Genomic DNA, 17685 nt, shown 5'->3' with positions numbered 1-17685 from the left:
AGATAATCAACAGAAACTGAAGTTTCATCAAGGGGCATAACTCTGTCAAAGATCATCAGCCCATTACCAAATTAAATCTTGACCTGTATTTTCTCATTATATATCCGTATTTCAAATTTGAGTTAGATGTGTGCAACCGTTACTAAGATAATGAACAGAAACTGATGATGACGGAATGACGGAATAGGGTAACACTATATGCCCCAGCAATTTTATGGCGGGGCCATAAAAATGACACTGACATCAATGCATGTCTAACAACTGCACTTTGTCATGATCAACAAGTATTCCACGTTTCATGATGATACCTTTTAAAATGTTTGTATAATGGGCTACAGTAAAGATTTTGCACAACTATAACGTGGCAGTGATCATAATAGCTTGACCTTTTCTTCAAAACAGACAAGCTAAAATGAGCATAATGTTAAAATAATTTTTCTATCCAAATTCTTCATACCTCATGAACACAGAAAACCATTATATGTCCATTCCAGGGACTAATTATGTAAAGTGTATCTTTCTTTCCCAGGTCCATTATTAAAATGATGAGCAATTACTTAACCATAACTTCCATAATTCTAACCTCACAACTATCAAAATCATAGTCAATAACAATTAAAACATAAATATTGTGTTTATAACATATTTATTTGGTAGGTGTATCATTCTGCTTTATGAGATCAAAGGTTAAAATATAAAAGCTATTGCTCTTTATCCATATATCCATAAAGAATTCCTTCCTTTAAACTTTTTTCATCATCATCTGTTCCTTTTCTTATCCTTCTACCGAATGGTTCAAGGTCATTATAACATCTATTAAACACTTTATCTACAGCGTCACTTGCCTCTTGTTCAGTTACATTTCTAACTACCATAATTGATGTCATAGCTTTACGCTTCACACAGTTCTGAAAATACAACAATAGTTGGTTTATTTCAATACTTTAGTTTTGATGATTTAAAATCGCTTACCCAAGTGCTTTTGCAAAGACAGGCTTAAGTAAACTGATTTTATAATTTTGATATTTTCCTCGAAAGTGATTAATATAAGTTGCAAGAACTTGTTTCGCAATCAAGCTTAAATAAATATGTTACAATGTTTAAACCAAAATCGATAGTCATATAAACAAAAAAAAATCAGTTGCCTGTTTGAGTGATGCAGATAGTAAATACTGGTAAAAAGAAACAAACTATATCAAGTTAAGATTGTTTTGTAAATTTTCTGTGTTACATATGTTTCTAGATTATTCTATATAAATTACATATAGAAATATGTGTGGGCAGGTTTCAGAAACTGTCAGTTATAATACCAGTACATGTATTAAACAGTTAGTATCCAAAACATATTTAAATACATTTTAATAGTGTTTGATATACTATTGGTACCATTTAGGTTTTGGGAAAATTTGTCGAACATTTTGATATAACAAATAAGATTTTCTAGTGAGACCATTTATCAACATTTATACAAAATAAGTAAACGTCCACTAGGCAATGCTTTATGTGTAAAATTCTAATCTGTTCAAGAATATTGGAATAATTTTGACCCTTAAGAAACGATTTTGTAAGTTTTGTAGGAGACTACAAGGTGATGCTTCATGCCAAATACTTAAGCTTTGGGCAGAACTTTAAATATTTCATGTTTGAAGTCTTTGTTTAGCTCGTTTGACCGTCTTGATGAATGGGGGGGGATCCACACCCACTTTGTTTACATAATGACGTAATCATGTGTACACTTTAACAATAGAATGGGTGACACAAATGTTTTAATCCCGCCAAAAAAAAAAAATGGATGCCTTATTAGATTTGAATAAAAAATGGCGCTGAATAACAATAGAAAGCTTAGCACACAAATTAATCCCGCCAAAAAAAAAAAATGGATGCCTTATTAGATTTGAATAAAAAATGGCGCACTGTTCTTCCATAACAAAAGAAAACGAAACATAATTGTAGGGGTCACATAAATATGGTCTAAAGTACACAATAGAAAAATGTTACCATAAAGGATTAACTAATTCGGTCAAAATATACAAAGGAAAACTATAATCAAATTATTGGTTTAAACTATGAAAAGAAAATTAGGACAAAAATATTATTAATAAGTCTAGACCAGCTGTGGTCAACTCATCTAATAAGCTACTTTAGTATCTAGTATTTCTTCTTCTTGATATTGTATTTTACTATCATCAGAAAAATGTAAAGTTTAATCAATTGTTTACATAATGACTTAAGAGTGTGTACTTTATAACAATAGAACAGGTAACACTCCAAAAAGAGCAAATGAGCAACCAAAATGAGCATATGAGCAACTAAAATGAGCGACTGAGCAAGGAAAAATGAGTAAATGAGCAATCAAATGGAGCAAATGAGCACCCAAAACGAGCAAATGAGAAAACCAAATGTGCAAGTAAAATGAGCAATGAGGAACCAAATGAGTAAGTGAGCAAGTTAAATGAGCAAGTTAAATGAGCAAATGAGCAACCAAAAAGAGCAAATGAGCAAGTAAAATGAGCAAATGAGCAACCAAAATGAGCAAATGAGCAATTAAATGAGCAAATGAGCAACCAAAAAGAGCAAATGAGCAAATGAAATGAGCAGATGAGCAACCAAATGAGAAAATGAGCAAGTGAAATGAGCAAATGAGCAACCAAATTAGCAAATTAGCAAACAAAATGAGCAAATGTGCAACCAAATGAGCAAATGAGCACCCAAAATGAGCAAATGAGCAACCAAATGAGCAACCAAAATGAGCAAATGAGCAACCAAAATGAGCAAATGAGCAACCAAATGAGCAAATGAGCAACCAAAATGAGCAAATGAGCAACCAAAATGAGCAAAAGAACAACCAAATGAGCAAATGAGCAAGCAAAATAAGCAAATGAGCAAATAAAATGAGCGACTGAGCAAGCAAAATGAGTTAATGAACACCCAATTGAGCCACTTAGCAAGCAAAACGAGAAAATGAGAAACGAAATAAATTAGTTGGGAGTATAAAAAGGAGAATTGGCATTAATTTTGCCATTTGATCGCTTAAAATAATGGTATTCACATGTCTTTTGTGTTATAAAAAATTCAATAAAAAGTACAATTTAAATAGGCATTCGCATCTCAAACATAAGAACAGTATGTCTGAAAATAATATCAGCGATGGAAATACATCAGATGAGGAACCAAATCGTAAACCTTATCTATATAGAAACATTTTCGATCGGTTGAGACCTAATAGATCCAAATCTCATCATTACGAAGAAGACGATGACAGTGAACAAGATAATGACGATGAATCTTCTACTTTTTATTGGAAAAATGTATGCACTTCAGCGCAATCCTACACATAAAAAGATCATGGGAACTGTTAAAAGATTGAGAGAGGAAGATAATTTCGAAACTGATGAAGCTATACAGTATGCTGTTAAAAAAAGAAAATTTATGTTAGAACGTGTTATGGACAAGTACCCATTACCAGAACTTGAAGAAACATTTGATGATGATGATGATGATGATGATGATTATGATGATGATGATGATGATGACAGTGAAAAAGAAACTAGTAGTGATAAATACTGACATTTTATCAATAAATGAACAAATTATTAAAGACATGTGAAAGTTTATATTATTTATTCATATTTTGGAAAGACAAAAGGACAAATGTTAGTGTGGTACATTATGATTGGAACATTTTTTTATCATATGCCAAATGCGTTTTATTTTAAATATTTCTTTTTGTAAATGCAGTCTGTAATAAATAAATTAACTGTATTATTAGATCTTTGTTTTATTTTGTTTATAAATTTATGTATATCCTTTTCTTAAATCGTCCAACTAATCCATGTTGCGCCTGGGTGTATATAGTTGAAATGCAAAAAAAGTTATCTGGAGAGAGAAATCTAGTCAAGGGTATGTGAAAACGTGACATAAAAATCTATCACCAAATAGCTGTTTTGCTCTGATGATATTTTTGAATATTAAGTAAAATCCATATTACCACTTCAAGCATGTCAGGAAAATAGTTATACTGTGGCAACTATAAGGAAGAACTCGTTTTTAATGGTGGACAAGAAGTGAGTAATTTTAGGGACACACCTGTATACAAAGGGCTTACTTATTGACATGAAATAAAAACTTTTAATTATTGTTTCTTTCTGTTATCAAGTCATAAAAAGGACCAATGTTTATCTTGGCGCTGACATCAATTTCACAGATGTTAAAAATCTGACGGTTCATTGCTATACAAATTCCAAGGTGATGACATTATCACTTCAGTGTTGAAATGTAAGATTTAATTGGTTTCTTCGTTCTGGCAATTAACAGCAGAAAATGCTTAATCTTTGCTAGATCAAAATATAAAAAATAAGAATGTGAATAAAAAAAAGTTTCAGTACAATATATATAATTTTAGGTTGTAATTCCTATCCTCGCTTAAAAGTGGTAAATCAAATCATTTAAAATTTCTCCATTGAATAAATGAATGTTCATAACTGATCCGAAACATCGACACAGAAAGGCGTCCCTTTGTGGATTTATTACCTGGTTGAAATATATGTTACATTTGGGGTCATACTGGTCATACATACTTAAAGGATTGTTTGTTTTATCAGGTAACCACATTGTCTGGTTAAGAGTTTAAAACCATAAATATGATAAAAGCAAGATTTACTAGCTGGTAAAGAAAGATTTATTTTCTTATTAAGGATTATTCATTGACAATTATTGTTTTGTTTTTACTCTAATGAGTTCTAAAGATACATGTAGGTGTTGAAACCATTGACAAAACAGGCCTCATTATATTATAAGAAAACAATAATTGGGTATGAATTCTAAATAAAAGGTAACTTGTTTTGTATGTATCCCACCTGACTATCAAGTTTTATCAAATTTACTGCTTTAGAAATACACAGTAAATTAATTAGATCAAGCATTGTATGAACCACAGAGAAAGTACTTGCCTTCAATGAGAGGTTGAATAGCTGGCCTTGGATGTGATGCGTAGTAACTTTAATGAAGAGAATTATATACAAAACAAGTGGCATAGGTTTGTTTCTTGTCAACATGTGCAAAAATAAGACATGTCAATTTTTGGAAAAATGACAAAACAGGCCTCATTATATTATAAGAAAACAATAAATGTAATTTTGCATTTACATGTATAAGATTGACTTTTTTGGAGTGTTACCTGTTCTATTGTTATAAAGTACACACTCTTAAGTCATTATGTAAACAATTGATTAAACTTTACATTTTTCTGATGATAGTAAAATACAATATCAAGAAGAAGAAATACTAGATACTAAAGTAGCTTATTAGATGAGTTGACCACAGCTGGTCTAGACTTATTAATAATATTTTGTCCTAATTTTCTTTTCATAGTTTAAAACCAATAATTTGATTATAGTTTTCCTTTGTATATTTTGACCGAATTAGTTAATCCTTTATGGTAACATTTTTCTATTGTGTACTTTAGACCATATTTATGTGACCCCTACAATTATGTTTCGTTTTCTTTTGTTATGGAAGAACAGTGCGCCATTTTTTATTTAAATCTAATAAGGCATCCATTTTTTTTTTTTTTGGCGGGGTTAATTTGTGTGCTAAGCTTTCTATTGTTTTTCAGGGCCATTTTTTTTTCAAATCTAATAAGGCATCCATTTTTTTTTTTTTTTTTGGCGGGATTAAAACATTTGTGTCACCCATTCTATTGTTTAAGTGTACACATGATTACGTCATTATGTAAACAAAGTGGGTGTGGATCCCCCCCCATTCATCACCGTCTTATGCATCAGTGTGGAACCATTTATATATTGAGAAGGGCAGCCGAAGGATTACTCCTGTGAAGTTTGGTCAAAATCCATCAAGTGATTTAGGAGATGCTGATTAAATAAATTTTAGATAACTGCAAACGGCAGACACACTGCCATCCCATTCACAAAAGCTCAGTTATGAGCACCTTCTGCCCAGGTGAGCTGAAACAGGCAGAGATCTGCCAAGAATTTGAAAGTACTGGGCCCTGGGCCCACTTGGTCTGAAAATGATGGGCCATTTTTACCAAAGTATGGGCCTTGGGAAAATAAGTAAACATTGACCAAAATAACTGTTAAAAAGTTTGTAGATACATGTAATTGAATTTCCCCGGTAATAAAACTTAAATCATATTTTATGACAAGTGGTTCACTTATAATTCAGTACTTTACCAATAATTAAAAATTATGCCTACATGGTAACTTTCTAACTTATATTAATTGCAGGCAAAAATGAAAATATTTTTTTAATGGCTGCTCAAAAATTTGATATGCAAATTTATTCACATAATTGCTGGTTCTTACTTGTAATGTCTTATATTGTGCATTATCCATTTAATTGTTCCTACTTTGCACAAAATGTCCCTTACCAATGTATATTGACGAATTTTATTGCCCCTTGTATGCCTCTGTGTAGACAGCATACATCAAAGACATTTGCCGACAGACCTTTTGATCATGAAAAAAGTCATGCACAATGTTTCTCTGATTGGTTAATCACCCTGTCAAACATTCTGATGACGAAATATACATCTTTTTTTACACTTCATCAGCCAAAACTTGCGTGAACTTGAGTGACCTTAGGGTTGATCAAGTTGATCACCTGTCAGATTATACTGTAACTTACAGCATTTCTTAAAATAGCAACACTTTTTTTTCAGTTACCGATAATCATTTTAAATATTAAGTAGTTGTATAATTTGTTTGTTTGTTTTATTGGATTAAATTTACGGTAGTTGAAATGAGTATCTGTGTGGGAAAGGGATTATGAGAAGAAATGCGGTAAGTTAGATAACATGGACAAAAGCTATAGGGAATGGATAAACTAAAGAATATGCGTAATTACAGGAGCATGGGTAACATGTTGCTGTTGGTACCAGTTTTGACTGGATGACTAAATAACCCAGCAGACAGTTTTGTTTTCTTATAAGTCTGGCACAGATTTTAGATGCGCCCATGGCCCTTTGCTGCCGATTTTCCTGCGCCATTCTCATTTTTTTAGCGCCAATGGCGCAAAATCGCGTCCTCGGCAGATCTCTGAACAGGTAAGTAAGGAGCTTGCCCTATATGTTTGAAGGTTACAAATTATGTAACTAATTAAGTAAAATCTAGTTTGCTGCAAATATAGTCATTTCATATGTTTTGTTTTGTTTTTATCATAAGACCCATAGACATCCTTTGTATTTCTCAAAATAAAATATATGCTTTTGAAATTGTTATAAATATTACCCCACAGAGGCAGTCTGAGGTTACTGGAAAATTTAAATAGCTGAGATAAAACTTACCACATGTCTGTTGAGATAGTTCCATGGTTTTGCCTCTCCATTTGCAAATGCACTAACTAATGTGCAATGGAACATATTAGCTGCTCGAACCTTTAAAAACAAGACAAGAGCGATCAGTAATCACATGTGTCGCCTCATAATGGCCAATTTCATGTTGGGACAAATTTTGTGACAGACGGACAGTGCACAACTAGACTTGGTACTGATCAATCATGTAAAGTTTGGATTAAATTGCACCAGTAGCTTATGAGGAGTAGTCCGGACAAGCTTTTGCATATCTGGCAACACACAGAAAAAAACACCTTTTTATCAAATGGCCATAACTCAGCCAAAAATCATTCAACCGGAAAACCCGTGCAATATGCGCAAGGACTTGAGCTACAAATCAATCCTGTAAAGTTTCATTGAAATTGCATAAGTGGTATAAGAGAACTAGTCCGGACAAACTTTAAAAATAAAAATTATTAAAGGGCCATAACTCTGACAAAAATCATTGAACCGGAAAATGCTGACAATATGCACAACTAGACTTGGTACTGATCATTCCTGTAAAGTTTGGATGAAATTGCACCAGTAGTTTATGAGGAGTAGTCCGGACAAGCTTTTGTGTATCTGGCAACACACAGAAAAAAACACCTTTTTATCAAAAGGCCATAACTCGGCCAAAAATCATTCAACCGGAAAACCCTTGCAATATGGGCAAGGACTTGAGCTACAGATCAATCCTGTAAAGTTTCATTGAAATTGCATTAGTGGTATAAGAGAAGTAGTCCGGACAAACTTTAAAATTAAAAATTATTAAAGGGCCATAACTCTGACAAAAATCATTGAACCTGAAAATGCTGACAATATGCACAACTAGACTTGATACTGATCATTCCTGTAAAGTTTGGATGAAATTGCACCAGTAGTTTATGAGGGGTAGTCCGGACAAGTTTTGTGACGGACGGACGGACAGACAGACAGACGGACGGACAGACAGACGACGGAGAAGTGATCCCTATATGTCGCCACTACTCCGTAGAGGCGACACAAAAATGTATCAAAATGTTGTAAAACACTAAACGAAATGTCCAGCCAGGAACTCTATACATTTATTTTAACTGGTCATAAATTATGAAAATGCTTATCAAGTGAAATGACCTTTTGAAAACTGATCATTAAATTCATTATGTTTATGTTCTACTTGAAGAAGTTAAAAAGTATTTAAATAAGATATTAGACCTATTCCCTAAATAAAGAAAAGGGAGAAAACTCATTAACTTAACAATAGTTGACATATATGTATTATGTAACTTTACAATAAAATTTATAAATATAAGTTTGTTGTCACTTAATCCTGTCAGTTAAGATGGGGCTAATTTTGTCCCTTGAAGCATGCTTTATATGATTTTTTAGAAGACCAAAAAGTGGCGCTACATGCCAAACAGACTGATAACCAAACTTACATAATATACAACGGTTGACCATCTTTACATCATTTTTGAGGCTTTTGCTTTATTTATAGAGCTTTATTTAGTATGCAACAATTAATGTAACTTGGATATGCTGACTTTCTGCAGCCTTAGCATCTCCGTTTTTCTAAAGAGGCTTGCATTAATTAATATGGAAAGGCATTATTGTTACTTTAAAGCAGTTACGGGTTATCTCCTTATATAATTTTAATTATAATTTGCGACCAGCATGGATCAAGACCAGCCTGCGCATCCGCGCAGTCTGATCAGGATCCATGCATCACTTACCAAAACCTATAACAAGTAGAGAAACTGGTTGCAAACAGTATGGATCCTGATCAGACTGCGCGGATGCGCAGGCTGGTCTGGATCCATGCTGGTCGCAAACGCACTATTTTAGTTTTGTCATGGCGTGGCTCATATTAAAATAAGATGCATTGGTACATACCTCTGTGCAAGCCATATGTTCAATATTACTGATGTCCAATTTTGCGCGACAATGGTCAAAGGCATGCAACATCTCATGTGATAGAACATTACAGCATGCTGCTCTGTTCTTTATAACATTCTGACATACAACAACCTGCAAATAAATATATTTCTAGGATGTAAACAGTATGATCAACACAAGTGACAAATAATAGTTGTACATAATCGCATAGTCTTTTGTTTAATCATGGTTTTTAGCAGCACCTTTAATTTTTATGGTCAATCTTGTTTTGTCAATATAATATTTATTTATTTCATGTCTTTCAGTAGACAGTGAAATTATATTTTAATAATGTAACAGTAGCCAGACTATATTTGAATCTGAACGAAAATTTGAAAATATGAATCATAAATAAGTAGGAATATCATCAGAAAAACACTCCGTTGTAAATAAAATGTGTTTGGTTATGAGAAGCACATGAACATTTCAATGTAATTTCAAAGAATTTTAATACATGTACAAGAACATCTCACATCATTATTTGATGATGTCATGAATAAGAGTGCATGTCTTTACATGGAGAATGGTAGATATTTTGTTATATTCTGGATGTGTGCTGCTTTAACTGTTTTGTATGTTTACATATACATAATATAAAGGTGTGAGAATAAAAGAACAATTTCAGATTTCCAGATAACGTGCGTATCGGCACATTTTACGCTTCAAAAGCAACTAAATACGCACCATATTTCAAATTTGTTGCGTTCATTTACACACGCTATAAATCAAATACGTATAGAATGAAAAATCGAAGCGTAGTTGGTGTGTACTTTCATTTTCGAAACAGCTGATTCCATTTCCTTTTAACAGTTGACTGTGTATCTTTTTCCGTTTAATACCCGCCAAAATACTTCCAATTAATTTTCATTCTGTAAACCAGTCAAATTATGTCTTTATCGCGTAGGCGCTTGGTAAAACGTGTGGCTTGATTTTCTTTATAATTGCAAGCGTTTGGTAATAAAGACGTACATTATGGCTGCTTTCAAACCAAAGCAGAGGAAAATTGACAATTTTTTTAACGCAACTCAGTTACCCGCTAAAACAATTGTGAATCCTTTTGTTGAAGACATTTTAGATCGTGTATTTAAAATGAAAAGGGCACACATAACTGTGAATCGCAACACAACACTTGAAAATTGGCAAAAATGTTATTCGTGGCTTCAAATTTCATAAACTGGTACTGAAGTACGAATGAAATATCTGACTTGTCATAAATTTAAAGCTGGCAATGTATGGGCTAATGAAGGTGCAATAAACATGCAGAAATCGGCAATTGATTGGTGATTATTTGTAACGTTACTGTTTATGTATTGTCATCGATTTTGTTGTAAACAATATAAAAAAAAATAAGAATATGGTAAAGGCCTTTCAATTGAAGTGAAATCATGCTGAATATCTGCTTAATTAATACAAAATAAATATCTTTAATGTATTTTCATTAAAATATATTCTATTTTCAAAGGATCATTTTATTTTTGTACAAAAAAGTAAGTAAATTAATTGTACCCTTTTGATTTTCGATATATCTAAATTTACCCCCACATTCTGAAAAGTGGGGGTAATTACCCCCAATGTAAAAAAATTATCAGGAACTCTGAATTTAAAGTAGTGACTTTCACATCTGAAATTCCAATATTATCTTATTTCACATTACAAAAAAATTTCCAATCATGTATTTTTGTCATTTAGCATGAATGATCTGAAGTAATTTAACCACTGAGGGTATCTGTTCCAAGACAAGTGGTCCAATCTGAGGAGATTTTGTTTACATTTAAACTAGAAGTTTTCTTGAATCAAATAGAAACAAGAAGGGCATGTATTCTTCAGAAACAAAGTTAAGAATGTCATTCTTAATGCCATCTAAGAAACAAAGTCTAACTTGCCAAATTACTGGGTCCTATATACCAAAAGTGCTGAAATTGGAGTTGATAAAACAAATCCAGTTTGGGGCACTTAATCCATTGAAAAATTCAGTTTTGGCCAATTTCAGTTATCACCTGTATGCTACTACAAAAACTTTTTGTTTAGTGATGAATACCTGATTGTTAAAGAAGTCAAAACCTCCACTCATTTTCAGTTTACATGGCTCACAATAGATATGTCTGTTCACATCAACAGGACTGAAATTACAAAATCATTACATATCAACTTCATCCATTTTATTTATATTTAAGTATTACAAGAATAAACAAGAGCACCGCTAGGCGGAGCATTATATGCCCGAAAGTGTTTTTTTTAGTAAGGATGAAGCATTTGTAAGACATGGGAATTCGCTGTTCATCCTATAAAATTTTACAGCTGTAGGTTGATTAATACTTAAGTTATTAATAATGACCTTAACCTTTGACTTTGTGACCCCAAAATCAATAGGGGTCTTCTACCTTATATGGACAATCATCCCAAGAAGTTTGAATATTGTGGGCCAATTGGAACTTTAATTATGCTCTAGAAACTGTTTTCAGTATTAAGGTAAAAGTGACTTTGACCTTGTGACCCCAAAATCAATAGGGGTCTTCTACCCAATATGGACAATCATCCTATGAAGTTTGAATATTGTGGGCAAAATGGAACTTATGTTATGCTCCGGAAACTGTTTTTGGTTTTAAGGTAATTGTGACCTTGACCTTTGACCTAGTGACCCCAAAATCAATAGGGGTCTTTTGCCCAATATGGACAATCATCCTATGAAGTTTGAATATTGTGGGCCAAATGGAACTTAAGTTATGCTCCAGAAACTGTTTTCAGTTTTAAGGATATAGTGACCTTGACCCCTGACCTTTTGACCCCAAATCACTAGGGGTCTGCTACCCAATATGGACAATCATCCTATGAAGTTTGAAAACTGTGGGCCAAATGGAACTTAAGTTATGCTCCGGAAACTGTTTCCAGTATCAAGGTAATAGTGACCTTGACCTTTGACCTTTTGACCCCAAAATCAATAGGGGTCTTCTACCCACATGGACAATCATCCTATGAAGTTTGAACATTGTGGGTCAATTGGAACTTAAGTTATGCTCCAGAAACTGTTTTCAGTATCCAGGTAAAAGTGACTTTGACCTTGTGACCCCAAAATCAATAGGGGTCTTTTACCCAATATGGACAATCATCCTATGAAGTTTGAACATTGTGGGTCGAATGGAACTTAAGTTATGCTCCAGAAACTGTTTTCAGTTTTAAGGTCATAGTGACCTTGACCTTTGACCTTGTGACCCCAAAATCAATAGGGGTCTTCTACCTAATATGGACAATCATCCTATGAAGTTTGAACATTGTGGGTCAATTGGAACTTAAGTTATGCTCTGGAAACTGTTTTCAGTTTTAAGGTCATAGTGACCTTGACTTTCGACCTTTTGACCCCAAAATCAATAGGGGTCTTCTACCAAATATGGGCAATCATCCTATGAAGTTTGAGCATTGTGGGTCGAATGGAACTTAAGTTATGCTCCGGAAACTGTTTTCAGTTTTAAGGTCATAGTGACCTTGACCTTTGACCTTGTGACCCCAAAATCAATAGGGGTCTTCTACCTAATATGGAAAATCATCCTATGAAGTTTGAACATTTTGGGTCACTTGAAACTTAAGTTATGCTCTGGAAACTGTTCTCAGTTTTAAGGTCATAGTGACCTTGACCTTTTGACCCCAAAATCAATAGGGGTCTTCTACCCAATATGGGCAATCATCCTATGAAGTTTGAACATAGTTGGCCAAATGGAACTTAAGTTATGCTCCGGAAACCAAATTGCTAACGGACGGAGGTGCGGACGGACGGACAGACAGACAGACGGACGCCAGGGGGTATAACATAATATGCCCTTTCGGGCATATAAAAATTAAGTTAAAACCATTTATAGAACTTTTGTAGAGGACCAACAAAGAATCATTCCTGCATGGTCAAAATCTACCACACGCTTTATAAGAAAATGTTGTAATATTTAAAAAAAATTCAACAGCCTTAACAAACTTGAATCCGAAAATGTCCCCTGTTATTTTTTTGTTAGCTGTTAAGTGTCTGCAGTGACAAAGTGGAAAGTGCAAAAATCACATGAGCTGTATCGTACATTTTGCAATGGCATAATCTAATAGCATAGCAGTATAAGATTTAAGTTCCTACATTCAATTACATTTATTATACATACCATCCATGTGCCTTTAAAGCTCTCATCATCATCTTCACTCGATCATCTGTAATAGTTCACAAATAATTATTCTTTTGACATTCAACATATATGTACTAAAATAAACACAATATTAACTTTGTTTATTATTTTTTAAATATTGAAGAATAGTTTCCAAGGAAATATAAAGTGTAAATAAGCATACAATTGACTTTAAAACTGCCTAGCAATTGGGAAGTAAAATTCTTAATAGACTACAAAAACGTAACTATATTTGATGCTCTTTAATCAAATTTTATTTGCACATAGGTTAACATGTTGCTACAAACATTTGTTGCCCATAATACAAAACAGAGCATTCACTGCAATGGAACAAGCAAGGTCGACAACTGTGGCAGATTGAAGGCGGGGAAATTTTCACAAAAATTTGTCTGTTCTTTGTTATTTGGGGAAAATATTGCAAATTTACTATATTTACTATCAAAATTATAGTAATAGAAAGGTGAAAAGCCTACTATATGTTCATTTGCCAAACAATGTGGAACACGGGAAATCGTCGTTTCGGCTACTGAGGCGCATTCCGAAGGCATTTTGCTGCATCATTCATTTACATCAAAAAAAAAGAACTTGAATTCCACAGCTTACTTAATTCAAGTCTAACAAATATAAATATTCTATCGATTTTTTCTATTTCACGGTTTTTTTTACTTGTCGTAGCCATTTTGGATTCTGATACCTGTGTGTTTTACGCGATATGATTGGACGTCCAATTTGGCTCGTCCAATCAGATCGTGTATTTAAACCCAGGTATCAGACTGCAAAATGGCTACGACAATTCAAAAACTACCGTGAAACAGAAAGAATCGGAATGATAGTGATATGCGTTGGACTTGAATTAGATAAGCTGTGGAATTCTAGTTCTTTTTATTGATATTAATGAATGATGCAGCGAAATCCCGACGGAATGCGCCTCAGTCGCCGAAACGACTTTTTCTCGTGTTCCACATTGTTTGGCAAATGAACATATCCCTGTTTCTCGTATTCTCGGGGTTTCTCGTATTCTCGTGGAATCATTAAAACGGATGGAAGCGACGCTCGCGACTTCCGTCGATATCCGAAAACATGTCTATTTAGCAGAGCATTTCATCTCCATTAAAAAAATAAAAGAAATGCAGCAAAAACAGATAAAAAAACAAAAAAAACTGTGGAAATAATCGTAAAATCCAGAAAATTTAATTAAATTTATCAATTCCCTCCCCCCCCCCAAAAATCATCAGTTTTCTAGTTTTTCCCATGTTGCAGAAACCTGTAGCGGGTCTCTGACGCAAGACGCTTCAAATAACGGTCTCATACTACTATTTATACAATACAGCTCAAAATATTTGTTCCACGAATAGATAATATAAAAAAGATATGAACTCCAATTAAAAACCAATAATGAAACATTGTTTGTCCTAAACACATTTCATTTTTGACAACTGCAACGGAAAACAGTAGTTTTCATTGTTAAATGCTCATATAACTAATAAGTAACTAATAAATAAACGTAAACTTTATATATATTAGAGAGATTATGTAAATAACAACACTAAATGGAGTTCAAACTATTTTTGAAACAATCAAAATCATTTGGTACCAAAGAGGCGTCAATATGATCCTTAAGTTTGATATGGCCTGCCAAGCTGTTATTAAAACACAATAAAATTACAGAGTTAGGCCATTAAACACTTAATTAGGTGTGGCACTAATGATTTGAACTGGTATGTAGAATAAAATCATCACATAGCGACCAGCCTTAACAACCAATCAAATTCCACGAGAATACGAGAAAGCACCTGCTTCACATAGAGGGTGAAGGTCAGTATATATACAAGCAGAAATATTTTAGTTTTGCTTACAGTTACGATCTTTCTTTCTTTGTATTTTGTTAATAAGGTATTTCTCTGTGTATCAGGCTAAAAAAACTGTAACAGAATGTTTTATAAATATTATGCAACCAAGTTTAGTCCTTAACCCCCCGAGAATACGAGAAAACAGGATATAGTAGGCTTTTCACCTTTCTACAACTATAATTTTGATAGTGGAAAATTTTTTTTATATATATAATTTCATTGGTGGTTTTGTATTTGGTACCTTATAGTAAGCCTTAGAGTGTTGAATTATTTTTTTTCAGGGTTGTAGTAGGGGTCCAGGGGCAGATAGGGGTGGGGTGTCCAAACACTGATACTGCCACCTGTGTCTGTGATGCCATCCACATAATCATTAAATTCATTTAAAATTTGTATGTCCATGATCATAAACCTACCATGATCTGTACAATATCTAACTAAAGTTCTGCATCTCTGATGATGTGCAGGACTATATGTAGCATAAGACCAAAAATCCCCAGTTTTTAAAATTTTAAACAGTCCAGGTTGTTCTTCTTCTGGTACTTTTCCTGCACTTCTGTTTGGAAATAAAGAATATCCATAATCGTCATTTTCCCTCTTCTGGTATGTTTGGACATATTTTTGTTCATTTGTTTGTGCTTTGGAATCCGGCGGATCCACATGTTCTTTTTGTTTTTCTGCCATATTTGACCGAATCGGCCTCTATTTTCATAGTATAAACATCGTCTAAAGCCGTTATATATCCGTACGATTGTCTAAAAGCTGTCAAGGGACATACTAAAAGACGGTCTCCGGTCGTCACAATAATAATAATGATAATAATAACAACTTTATTTACCGAAGGTAACACATTAAGACATATACAGATTGCAACATCTTATTTACAATGCGGCCTTCTGAAAATAAAAACACACACACATAAAAGAACACGTGTCAAAGAAAAAACACGTGTGAAGGAAATGATTAAATGGTTATCATATATCTTAACAAATATACTGAACATTCATACAATTCATTTTATTTATCATTAAACATAATACTTTTATCAGTGCATCATTTAAATCTGCAATTTAAAAAGTAAAAATTACTTACAAAATTAACAGTCAAAAACTTAAAACTAAGACAGACACCCATTATTAGAAAACATAATAATAAAAACACATGTATGAATATAAAGCTAGAGCGTATTCTGTATATATAATACACACGGGGCGTGCTTAAGTTGATTAAATAAGTATTTCTTGAAACTATTCTTAAATTTTGACAATTATGTTTTTCTTCTTATTGTCAGTGGTATGGAATTCCATATAACCATGACATTAAAATGGAATGTGTCATTAAAATAATTAGAACGTGGTTTGTAAGACGAAATTAAATTTCCGTGAGATACCGATCTTAAATTATACTTTTGATTATTTGATATGGTAAGTAAGTCTCAGATATATTGAGGGGACATATTATTCAGTGCTTTATATACTTGGACACCGGAGTAAAAAATTCATCTTTTCTTGAAAGGCAATATTTTTAATCTTTTGTATAAATTTTCTGATCGTTATTATATGACTCTCAAAAATACGCAACAAAGTTTTAAATCTCTAGATTTTTATGTAAAACAGAACAACATTTTACAAATTTCTGCAAAAAGCAATAATAGTCTATTAAATATTTGTGCGTATGTCTGAAACAATCATCATTATCTAAATGTTCTTGTTTGTTGAAAAAGTGAATTTTGAGTTACAAAGTAAGGATATATTTAATATTTAAAATCATGCAAATTAACATACATAAATTTTAAATGAAACATAAAAAAACTTAAATGTAACACGATTACCGCGATTTAAATGATGACTTGCTGTTTTCAAAATGGCCGACATATGGTCCACGTTTGGTCCATTAAAATTTGACTTTGACCGAATATATTGTTGTTTTCCTGTTTCATACAGTAGAAAATACCTATATGTTATAGCTTATGATAATTTTGTACCATAAGTTTCATTTGTTGTTTTCTTTCTGGTTTCAAATCGTTAAGTACCGTGAACTAAGAGGAGCACAGTATATATAATTGTATCATAGTTTGGAGACCTTTCTGTTGAAAATGTGTCAGGGTTAATTCGTATACATATACATGCACAGTGCGTTAACTGGAGTGCGGGTATTAGTTACCCGCACTCCAGAGCATGCCCATTGATTGGCTCATTTTTGATGGGGTTTACATATTGTGACGGCAGTGAAAGTGAAATCGACAGAAATGTCATATTTAGATGCTCGTTCATTGGTTCATTTTTGCCGGGGTTTCATGTTGTAACAACAAGGAACGTGTTTTTATGTTTGACTATGATACAAAAGAGAAAGAACACCAAAACACTCGGTAATCTGATTAATACTCGGGGGCTAAGCCCCTCGTACAAATCAGATAACCTCGTGTTTCGGTGCT

At 33.1% G+C, this 17685-nt stretch overlaps 1 protein-coding gene across 1 annotated transcript; it reads right to left on the bottom strand.

The window, feature by feature from the left end:
* Window positions 1–627: 627 nt before the first annotated feature.
* On the bottom strand, window positions 628–15996 carry LOC132725324 (mitochondrial inner membrane protease ATP23 homolog). The gene is made up of 6 exons (XM_060710432.1): window positions 15668–15996; window positions 13384–13429; window positions 11286–11367; window positions 9206–9340; window positions 7304–7393; window positions 628–908 (listed from the first exon to the last, which is right to left on the bottom strand). Exons 1-6 carry the CDS (start codon window positions 15933–15935, stop codon window positions 702–704), a joined length of 828 nt encoding a protein of 275 aa, XP_060566415.1. The 5' UTR covers window positions 15936–15996; the 3' UTR covers window positions 628–701.
* Between the last annotated feature and the right edge of the window lie 1689 nt (window positions 15997–17685).

This window comes from Ruditapes philippinarum, unplaced genomic scaffold (genome assembly GCF_026571515.1).
Source record: "Ruditapes philippinarum isolate M1 unplaced genomic scaffold, ASM2657151v2 ctg351_1_1_1_1, whole genome shotgun sequence".
NCBI classification, from domain to species: Eukaryota; Metazoa; Mollusca; class Bivalvia; order Venerida; family Veneridae; genus Ruditapes; species Ruditapes philippinarum.
The sequence above is the reverse complement of the archived record's forward strand: the minus strand, read 5'-3'. Positions and strand labels throughout refer to the sequence as shown.